At 38.2% G+C, this 11,687-nt stretch overlaps 1 protein-coding gene and 1 pseudogene across 2 annotated transcripts in view; both read right to left on the bottom strand.

Moving 5' to 3' along the window:
* The window catches only part of scarb1 (scavenger receptor class B, member 1), a 17,836-nt gene extending 14,069 nt beyond the window's left edge, over positions 1-3,767 (bottom strand). Inside the window, exons 1-2 of one of the 2 annotated variants that reach the window (XM_005739116.1) lie at positions 3,519-3,767; positions 206-366 (exon numbers count right to left, since the gene is read on the bottom strand). In XM_005739116.1, the coding sequence (XP_005739173.1) occupies positions 206-366; positions 3,519-3,638 (281 nt within the window). In that variant the 5' untranslated portion in view covers positions 3,639-3,767. Of the gene's footprint in view, positions 1-205; positions 367-1,486; positions 1,827-3,518 lie in introns of those variants that run through there. The other variant, XM_005739115.1, reaches the window with a different exon arrangement.
* Positions 3,768-8,861: 5,094 nt separating this feature from the next.
* Positions 8,862-9,844, bottom strand: LOC102199192 (gamma-interferon-inducible lysosomal thiol reductase-like; annotated as a pseudogene).
* Positions 9,845-11,687: the final 1,843 nt, after the last annotated feature.

Genomic DNA, 11,687 nt, shown 5'->3' with positions numbered 1-11,687 from the left:
ATAAGTCACTTAGATAACTTAAAAATGTTATTGTTTGGCTTTCTTTAGCAACAATCTAAATCTGAATCTAACTTTATTACAAAAAAATAAGTCCATTTGGAGTTTCACTGGAGCAAACTTTATTGAAGTTTAAGTATCCAACAATTTAAAGTTTTTAACTGATAGTTAAGGTTGAGCACAAGTCCTCAGGAGTTAAATTGTGTACCTGTAAACATAAGGTCCTCTCTGTTCCACCATCGGCTTTTCTCCTTTCAGTATCTCAGCAGGATTGAGGACATTGAAGAAGTAGACTGACATAAAGAACGGCACAGGGATGTCTTTCCACATGGTGTATGTGAGATCATTCTTTGGATCAATTACTGTGTGCTGATGTGAAAGAGAGGAAAAAAACAAAAGCAAAAGAATGAGCATTTTCTTCATTAAGGTTTTTATACATTTTCACAAACTAATAGAGAAAAAAAAAAACTAAATTCAAGGGGACACCTTCAAATTGCTTTTTTCTTATTTTATTTACCTAAAAGGTCCCAAATCCTGAGATTGTGGTTCATCATCTTAAAAGTTACACAACATTATATTTCATTCTAATTTTAATCTATTATTTACATTTAGGTTTTTGTTATAGTCACAAATGTTCCTACAAATATGATATGAATCTATTCCTTTTAAGAATACTTCTTTGTGGTGCTCCTTATGCAATTACTAAATTGAGCACGTTGAGTGATTAGTTAGAAAGTAAAAACACTATGTAACTATGCTTTCTGGATTTTTCTATGTGAAAAATGAAAATAAAATTATTAAATACATCCAGTCTTTGATAGTGCAGTACAGTTCAAACACCTGGTATGTAGAAATGCTATATTTCTCACCATGTTCATGTTTTGTAGCCTCATATTTAGCTCAAACAGGGTAGGATGACAGCGTGTCTGCATGTGCCCTAACTACAAAGTTCAACTCAAAAGGGAACCAACTACAACTTACAGAGTTCGCTGCTAACGGGAAAAAGCAGCACTGTGAACTGACAACAGAAATAAAGCAAACTAAGGAAGTAGGCAATACTTTTGCACGTATTTTTTCCTGTTCTGCACATTATTTAAATAATATTACTTGTATCGTTTTACTGGGATATATTGAGTGAAAGGAAAGTTGAAAAACCTCCGCATGTTGTGATTTTTAATATGGAAATTAATGACATTACCAATAATAGTTTAGTTAGTTAATCAAATCATTTTACTAACATTGGACATGCTTGACTCTTTAAAAGCCTCAGAAAGTTTTTCCGGAGCTATTAGCATTGGTACTTAATCTGACTACATGCATTTACTGATTAGCTTATCTGCACGCGCCTGTTATCATTTACTGGTTAACTCTGGAGGCTCTTTGAAGTACTTAAGTCCTCGGGTACGATTAAAGGTGAATCTTGCTTGACTCAGCACATACAAGCACATGTGTAAAACATGCTAACTATCCGTGTCAGGACGTTTCTTACCTTTACTATTTGGTCGTCGATGACTAATGGCACCACAAAACACATAATTGTGCCGAAAAGCACCATCAGCACACCTGCCACTATGAATCCAATAGCAACTTTAGGTCGTTTAATTGCCATATTGACAGGCTGTCAGTGAGTCTTCGTAGCTTTGTTTTGTCCGTGTCCGCACTTTTTGTCGGTAAAGACAAACGGAGTCAGCTTAATGACTCCACCAGAGTCTCGGCATGAAACAAAACTTATAATTAAACGTACATTCCTCTGAGATCTCTGCGGGTCGCTCATCTCTCTAATCGATGATGTTCTGACCTGCTTTTATTGTCGCTGTATTTGCGCTGTTTGACACGCCTACCGAGGATTCTGGGAAATGGAGTTCCCGCTCTCTATATCGGGCCATAAGTAAAAGCTTAAGTAATTGCCCGATCTTTCAAGATATCGCCCAAGTGGCAAGAGCTTTTGGTATGCTGTAGGCATAGTGTATTCTTAAATTTACTTTAGTATTAAAGGAGGAAAATAGGAAAGGGCTCAGAAATGAGCAGAGCTCCTGTAACAGGCTGCCACACAAGAGGGGCGCCGGAAGTAACCATATTATTGTACCATTCAAGTCCAATTGCAAAGACAGTCTGTGGTTACATACTTTTATTCTGATTTATTTGATATTCTTCAAGGAAAAATATTTTTGCCACCTTTCATCTATAATTCTACTTAAATTTTTAAAGTTTAATATTCAGATCAAGTATTGCATTTGGGGATTTTTTTTTATTAACCAAACTCAGGACCTTCCTGCTGTGAGGCAACAGGGTGCTATGGCTTATGGCTTATCCTGAATATTAAGCAGCGTCGGGCCTGGACAGCACATGGATGGGATACCGCACGGGAATACCAGATGCTGTTTTTATGTGTTAGGCTGGCAACCTGTGCAGAGTGTACCCTGCTTCTCGCCCTATGGAAGCTGGGACAGGCCCGACCCTGACCTGAGTTGGATAAGCGGAAGAGAATGGATGAATGGATGGTCTATAAAAGCTCACATGAGGTTCAATCTCCTGCCAAAAAGATTTCTGCCTCATTTAGATAAAGCAGTGCATGGGTCCAGATATAAGAATGTGTTTGAAGCAGTTTTTAAGAACACTTAAGAGCCTCCTTTGTTTCGTTTTCAGAGGTTTTACTGGAAATATCATTGCATCTAGATAAGATAAGATAAGATAAGATAAGATAAGATAAGATAAGATAAGATAAGATAAGACTTTATTGATCCCACGGCGGGGAAATTTGTGCGCTACCTCAGCTCAGGCAGGAGAAAAATACAAAAATACAAATAAAATACAAAAAATACAAAATAAGGAGGATGATACACTATATACAACGGTAGCATACACAGTATGTGATTATGGATAGAGGGTTCTGGAAATATGCAATTTAACTCTTCTACTGCTATGTAAGTAATAGATATCTATAAGTATCTATAAGTATAGACATGTATACGCACACAGACACACACACATGTACACACTAAATATACATATGTATACATATACATACACATATACCTGCACATATGTGTATCTAAAATAGATAACTGTAGTCTGGACATGTGAACATTCAGCTAACAGATCAGAAGTCAGTGCCATGATGTCTGCAACCTTCATGCTTGGAATCATTGGTTCATCATTGGTGAAACATTGGTATTTAATTTTTTTGTTAAATAAAATGTTAATAGGAGTAAACAGACTACATATGCAAATACCTGACACAATAAATATGTAGTCAAAGACAAGTGCTCTTTGTAGATAATAGATAAGCTATTTAAACACTCCATATACAATAAGATGGTTGCTATACCTGCAAATGTCAACCTGAATGAGTCTAACTAAATCTTTTGTGATGAAGCTTTGCCTTTATGCAAAATAAAGAAAAACAAGAATTTATATTCGCTTAAGCAAAAGAAAAAAGACAAAGAAATTAAAATGGAACAGGAAATAAACAGAGCACCCTGATTATAAAACTGAAGTATTCACATAACGATAATACTTACCTTCACAACTTGGTTGCTTATTACTGTTGGTCCCACAATTACAGAAATTGCCCCAAAAATCAAAGTCAGACCGCCTGCCACTATAAATCCAACAGCTACTTTGGATTTATTGATGGCCATGGTTGCTTCTTAGCAATGATCAGTGGTGTCTGATAATAAAAGAAGACACTGTTTTGCTCCTCTTGCCTCTGAGTCTGCAAGCCAACAGGCTGAATGAGTGTGTCGTGTTTTAAAGCCGAGCCACTGGTAGTGATGTATTCAAAGGAAATAGCAGTTGAGTGAACAGCTTGAGTTTATTCTCCGCAGACCCCACCCCTCCTTGTATATGCACATCTTCACTACTTTAAGAGAACTACAAAAAATATATGGAAAAAAATGCAAAAAATGCCGTGCATCCCAAAAGTATTGACAGCACTTCACATTCCACATTTTTCCATGTTGCAGCCTTGTTCCAAAATAGTTTAAATCCATTTCACCTCACAATTCTGCAAAACATACTCTACCCTAGTGACAAATGAAAAAAGTTGAAGTTTGTAATTCTTGCAATTTTATTAAAAAGAAAAGAATATATAACATGTTAAATGGACTGGTTCCCATATACTACTTTACTATGATATCTGAGCACTCTAAGTGCTTTATACAACTTGCCTCATACATACTTACACATACAATACTCTTTTTTCTGTGTGTTTTCTACATAAGTTCTTTCTATCTAACATTCACACGCATTCATACGCTGATGAACACATAGGAGAGCAATTTGGGGTTAGTATGTTGCCCAAGGATATTAGACTGGAGCAACCAGGGATTGACCTGCTCTGCCTCCTGAGCTACAGCCACCCCTAACATGTACATAAGTATTCAAAGCCTAGGCTCATTGCTAGCACCTTTGGCAGCAATTACAGCAACAAGTATTTTTTGAGTATGATGCTACAAGTTTAGCACACCTATTTTTGGGCAGTTTCTCACATTCTTTTTTGTAGCACTTGTCAAGCAAGCTCCATCAAGTTGGATGGAGGGCACTGGTTTTCAGATTTCTCCTGATATGTTAAATCAGGTTCAAGTCTAGCATCTGGCTTGACCCCTCAAGGACATTCACAGAGTGGTCCCAAAGCCACTCCTTTGTTATCTTGGCTATGTGGGATCATTGTCCTGTTGGAATGTAACCCTTTGCCTTAGACCAAACGCTCTGGAGCAAGTTGTATCAAGCATAATGCTATGCATTGCTGCATTCATCTTTCCCCTCATCGTTCCTGCTGCTGAAAAACATTCCCAAGGCATAATGCTGCTGTGCTTGGTTTCCTTCAGGCATGACGTTTGGTATTCAGGTCAAAGAGTTCAATGTTTGGTTCATCAGACCAGAGAATTTTGTTTCTTATGTCTAAGAGCCTTTCAGGTTCCTTTAGGCAAACTCCAGGCAGGCTGTCGTGTACCTTGTATTTCAGTTCAATTAAATTTTACTTACATAGCACCAAATCACAATAACACTCACCTCAAAGTGCTTTTACTGAGGAGCTACATCATCCATTGATGGATAACGTAAAACGATGTGCTCATTGGGACCCTCAATGCTGCAGAATTTTTTCTGTACCCTTCCCCAGATCTGTGCCTTGATACAAACCTGTCCTGGACATCTACAGGCAATTCTTTGGGCTTCATGGCTTGGTTAGTCCTTTGACATGCACTGTCATCTGATGGACCAGTTTATGCCTTTCCAAATGATGTCAAGTCAACTGAAATTACCAGAGATGGACTCCAATCAAGTTGTAGAAACATCGGACAGATGATTCAACACGTTCTCACTCCCAAAGCGTAACATTTTACACTAGGTGATTAGTGGAATCAGGATGCACCTGAGCTTAATTCTTAGTATCATGGAAAAGGCTGTGAATACTTATGTACTTTTTAGAATACTTTTTTGGTTTGTTTATTAAATAAACATATTTGTTAAATGAGTTTTTAAGCAAACATTTTCACGTTGTCCCTATGGCGTACTGTGTCTAATATTTTAAGGTTACAATTAATTTAATCCATTTTGGAATAACGCTGTAATATGACAAAATGTGGAACAAATGAAGCGCTGTGAATACTTTCTGGATGCACTGTATGTAAAAGATACATGGTCATCGGTTTTTGGTTCCTGAAGTCCTTTTGTCAAGCTCAAGTTGACTTTTATTGCTCTTGCCATGCTGGTGCTTTGAGAATGGACATGAAGAGCAGTCAGACTGTGAAACTGATACTGCTTATGTTATCACAGGCTTGTCAGTCTCATTATTAGGTATAATCTGTTTTATCTTCCTTTCTGACTCTGATGGGGGACACTAATTTACGTGTCAACCAGCTAGCAAATGTAAGTGTTAACGTTTAACTTTATTATGGAAGTGTTGTAGTTTTATTACAATAAAATAGCCAGAATGATAATTTTATATTGGAAGTAAAAGAATTTTATAGCAGCAAACTACAACAAAGGTGTAACTCTTCAAGGTGTAACTCTTTGTGTGCTTCTGGAAAAATTAAGAATTTGGACGAGGAAATGACTAAAGACCTCACACTTAACAAATTGCTAGTTCAGGGTTGTTTCACCAGATATCTTGTGGAAAACATCGGGAACTTCCATCCTTCCATTTTCTTTATCCAACTCAGGGTCGCAGGGTGGCTGGAACCTATCCCAGCCACCATAGGGCGATAGGCAGGATACACCCTGGACAGGTTGTCAGTCTGTCACAGGGCTATCAGGAACTTATAAATAAATAAATAAATAAATAAAACAATTGGTATGGGAAAGGGAAATGGAAGTAATTAAAGATTGAGGAAGACATTTGAACAGGATGCAAAACCCATTGAAGAGGTATTACAAAAGATGGTGCTCAAATACTGAAATGAAATGTCACAGATACACATGAAAAACAGGATAGAAGTTATTGTCTTATTGTTATTGTTTAAGGGCTTTTTATATTAAGAAGTCACTTAAACAATTAATTCTTATATTATTGAGGATGTGTCTTTTAAGGTCACTTCTGAATAGGCAGTACTTGTATGTGGAAATGTTCTTTAAGAGGAGGAAACAGGATTGGGCAGTGTTTCTGAGATTACAGCTATTGTTCAAAACCAACTATCCGGTTATTTTTCTGCTGACATACAGTTTAAAAGATACAAGGCCACTTCTGAGAGTACATTTCCAGTTTGGAAGACCTAGTTAAAATAAAAAGGATAAGAAAAAGCTCTTTTAGTTTTTGCTTGCCATTATAATTAAAGTTGCCTCACTTTAGAATCAGAGATTCTTTTTCCAAAATATATTTCATTTCAACAAAATCATTTCGACAACTTCTTGATACAGACAGAAAGACAGGTTACATGCAGGCATCAACACAAGGCTCTTTGAACAAGACCAGTAATGTCATGTGGCTGCAACAATTATAACAATATTATAATATACTACTACTACTACTACTACTACTACTACTACTACTACTACTAATAATAATAATAATAATAATAATAATAATATACACCTCAAGTGTAAATAAATTTGTTTACATTCATGAAACATTGTCAGTTAATGAAGCACCTGTACTTGAATTTATGTATTTCTTTTAATTGAGTCTCTTTAACATTGTATTTGTTGTCTGATGTGAAAGTGCTGTGTTATTTGTTGATGAACAGGCGCAACTCTCACTTCATTTTCTTAAAGACAAACAACTAGATTTAGTTGGAAACAGTATATGTATGACCGCCGACACTCTGAGGCAGTCGTACAACTGTTGACTGCCTAAGAGGCCCTGAAGGATTAAAGTGTGTCTCCCTGACCCCATATTTGACATTTGACCGCACTCAAAAATAACTGAATCTCACCTTTATTTTACATAAGACGCAATAATATTTTTACCACTGCACCATCATTTACAACACGGAGTATGAATGGCTTGAGATGTACTATGAAAAACTGTGCCGTTTTAAAAATGTATTTCACTTTTTTTCACATTAATTGTACTGTAAATACATGTGTGTTCCACACAGCTCACACTAACTTTAAAAAGGCAGATCGCACTGCAATGTCAGGATATGAAACATTTTAGTTGTGACATTCAATGCTGGTCATCCATTTTTTTTATGGATTTGGTAAATTTGGATGATAAAGACGTTCTCTCTTCCTGAGGAGACACATGATGTCTTCATACATAATGAAGGGAAAAAAGGCCAGATAGCCACAGACCACGACAGCTCCTCATCTGACTACGCTGTGAAATCTGTTGTCCTCATTTAACATTTCACAGGCAGGAATTGTATTCTTGCCTCATTCCTCACTAAACTTACTAAACTAAGCGTTTCCTCACATGCCTTCCATCCCAAATGCTGATGGTGTCTTTTAATAGAAGGAAGTTTCGAAAAAGATGCTTTGAGCTTCCCTAAAACATCATGTGTTTGCAATGTGATTTGTGTGTATTGCTGACGTAACCATTATGGCTAATATCTGTCATTATAATGTTTTATTTTTTCTGTTATTGCTCAGTTTTTGATACCCACAGTTTTTGATATTTCACAGATATTTCATCCCATTCATCTCTGTTGCAGTGGCATCTATTTGGACATAGAGTCATTTCTCTTTCTCTTTTTGTTTTTTCTTCTTCTTTTTGGCACACAAATAATGTGTTTCCAGTTAGTCATTATTTTCTCTTATTGTAACACAAAAATGAACAAATTAAAAGCTCATATTTTTATCCTGTGTGATACTTTAAGTAGATATACAGCAACAGTTTTCTGACAGCAGGTGTAATTTGCTCAGCACTGAACAGTCTGAGGAGTTACAGCAGGTTAAACTCAGCACCGGGGATCTTTGCAGGAACACGTCAGTGCCATACAGCGCCATCTGTGTCGGTGAGCAGAAGCGTTCCCGCTTCTACACAGAGACCGTGTTGCACTGACACCGCCTCCACCCACGTCCATGCAGTCTTGTTCTTTCAGCCTCTGTGTCGTGCAAACTTCTATAGAGATATTTATTCTTCAGATGTGTCTGTCGATACAAAGTACTGTAACATGGGATGTCTGATTTTATGTTCTGGAGCCTAAAAATCAAGTATACTTCACAAGTATGTATCCACCTGCCACTCCGATGTTTTTGTCAGAGAACTTAAATCTATTTTTGTTTCGCATTTTAAGCCAAAGGAGTCTTGGGAGTTCAGGGTGTTTTAAGTGGAAAATGCCAATAAATTATATGGAAATTTTTATCCTGTGTTTGGCTGCATTTGTTATTATAAAATATATTTGAATTAAGAGACAACTTAGTTATCTGCTCTGTTAAACAAGAAAGTTATAATACTCTATATGCTTACATTTTCATAGTATTAACGACAACACTGAAACAAACTAATCATTAGTATGGCTAATTTAACGTGTCACATTTGGCTGTTTGCCTGTAGGACTGACATATAACTTTATTTTTCATGTTCAGCAGAAGCTTCTGTCAAGCCGGATGGGAGCTCCAGTGCAGGCTGGAGGTTTCACCCCCTTGTAGAGATGACAAACCAGTTGGAAAAGGGACAACATTGCTTTGTCTTCATTCTCTTCTGTGTATTCCCCATTGAAGGTTATCCACATGTGTGTGTGCAGGGTTCAGGGCTCTGGTCATAAGAGCGTTGGCACGCATCAGCTGGTATCCCAGATCTCCTTTGACACACGAGTCAACTCTGGACCAGGGCACAGAGGGAGCATAGAGCCGGAGACAAGACTGCGGAGCGCTCAGAACATCTGCAGATGACTCCATGCAGTAGGTGATGTGAAATGCAAGAGAGTGTTCGGTTAAATGGAGGATGCAGGCCTCGATCATGTTTCCTCTGCATTCAGACTCTCCGTGCTGACAGGTGAAAGGAGAGTTTGCTGAGCGAAGCTCCTTAGCATTCCCATAGGGCACCAGTGTGACAGCCATGATGTCCTGCAGCATTGTCCAGGTGGGGAAAAGCTGCTGAGTGATAAATTCTCTGCAGTCTGGACACAGACTCTCATAGTACAGTGTGACAGATACTCCAGGGACAGCCTGGTTTGACCTGGTAGCATTAACCTCCATACACTGTTTCTCCACCCTGCATTCTATCGCTATTTCCAGGGACCTACACCACTGGGAGGGAGGGTAGTGACAGGCCGGTTTGGGATGACACATCCCGAAACCGCTCCGTTCAGTACAGACGAGCAAAAGCACAGCCAGGATTCCCGAGAGCTTCATGTTGGCATCTGCAAAGGAATCCACGTTTCTCTTTCTCACTTCTATCTCTAAATGGTATCTGCTTTCACTGTTAGGTCACCTGAATTTCACCATCCACCTAATTCCCCGAGGTTGCTCCTTCATCTCTCTAACCCCAACCTTGATGACATGCTGATTTTAACCATTTGATTCAGCTGTGTTGGAGTAATGCTGCATCTAAAAGCTGCAGGAAATTAGCTCTTGAGGACTGGAGTTGGGAACCCTTGGTCTATGGTTTCCCCAGCAGATAAACTACCACACCATTACCCAGTACCTTTTTTAAGCCATATGCCCATAATCATTTGTTAGCATGTATTCAGTATTGTAGAGAGTTTATAGATTTTCAAATCTCTGCTTTTCCTTTGAAACTAAAAGTTCTGTTTTCGTATAGGTAACGCAAGTGGAAGCCCACATGCCCCAGCTTTACACTGGCGCTTTAACGCATCCTCTATTTGTGGATCTCAATGATTTGGATGCTTTGACAGAGAGAGAAATTCGCAAATATTTTTAGACATTTGCATGCACAGGAAGCTTTTTTGAAAGTGGCAAAGATCATGGTAGAACAACAATCTCAAAAAACACAGCCAAAGAAAGTCTCAATTGGTTTCAGAGAAAGGAATTAAAAGTACTAGAACTGCTAAAAGCACTATGCAAAACCAACCACTTCTGTTGCTGAGTTGGCCCCTTTTGTGCACTCTACAGCTCAGAGTTTATAGAAGGGGCCAACTGAACCTTCAGGATTTGAATACTGGTTGTCTGGAAGAATGGACCAAAATTACACCTGAGCAATGCACGCCATCAGTTTCTCCATACAGCAAGGGTTGCTTGAAACTGTGATCACCAAAAAAGGTAAATGAACTTCAGTAATTGTCCTGAGACACACTCTCTGGGTTGGTAAGTTCAACATATGGACATAAAATCCTTAATACTACCACAGAAAACCCTGCAAACAGGACTCTGGATCTTTTTTGATTATATTTTGGAGGAGACTCCTTTCCTAATCCAAGGACAGAGCAGTGACATGCAAATCCAAATTGTAGTAAAAGGTAAGGGATCCTTTTGATAACCCACTTATTGCTGTGTGCAGTTGCCTGCATCTCTGTGGAAATGCAGTCCTAAAGAAGTTGACACCATTCTGATTTTTAAGTAAATTTTCTGTATGCATTACTGCATACATACTTCCAAACCCCTGGACACATTTTTTTCTAATGTTTTGGAAGACTTTTGACATTATATATATCTATAGCTGATAACTCTCAGATTGTATAAGTAAAATCTCATATGCTGTGTAAGCTGCTTGAGCCTTTATATGCTACTCTGCCAGATACTTTGCACACCAACCTTCTTCATTTGCCTTTTTTTTAATGCCTCATTGTGAGTTTTTTAGAATCATAAATAGAGCGGAGGTATTCTACCAGAGCACTCAAAGCGCTCTTACATCTTGCCTCATTCACCCATTCATACAAGCACTTTTTTCTGCTTTCTTCGGACCGGAGCAGCAAGTGATCAAACAACCTTCCGATTGGTAGATAACCTCCGAACCTACAGCCACCCACCAAGGCAATGGCATTCCATCAAGACAAACCTAAAGATGTACATAAATTGAAATGTACCAAAGTAAATTGATCTCTCCTTTCAGCTCCTCATCTGTTCACCTCCATCCTTTATATTGCCTCCATCTTGTGGCCACAGTTGGCAGTTGTTGCTGAAAGCTGTGCTTATTTCATACTCATTGAAGGCTGTGGTTCTCTATGTTATATGGGTGTGTCAGCAGCTTTTCTACTGATGATTTAGGTTGAGCTTTCACTCCTTTGAGATCAGTTACAACCTGGGCTTTGTATGGAAACACAGCTAGCATCTACCAATTATAAGGCTGAGGGTTCGACTCTAGTCTGCATTACACATACAGGGAGTGCAGAATTATTAGGCAAATT

This window comes from Pundamilia nyererei, unplaced genomic scaffold (assembly GCF_000239375.1).
Source record: "Pundamilia nyererei isolate P.nyererei 1_Seehausen unplaced genomic scaffold, PunNye1.0 scaffold00089, whole genome shotgun sequence".
Lineage (NCBI taxonomy): Eukaryota > Metazoa > Chordata > Actinopteri > Cichliformes > Cichlidae > Pundamilia > Pundamilia nyererei.
The sequence above is the reverse complement of the archived record's forward strand: the minus strand, read 5'-3'. Positions and strand labels throughout refer to the sequence as shown.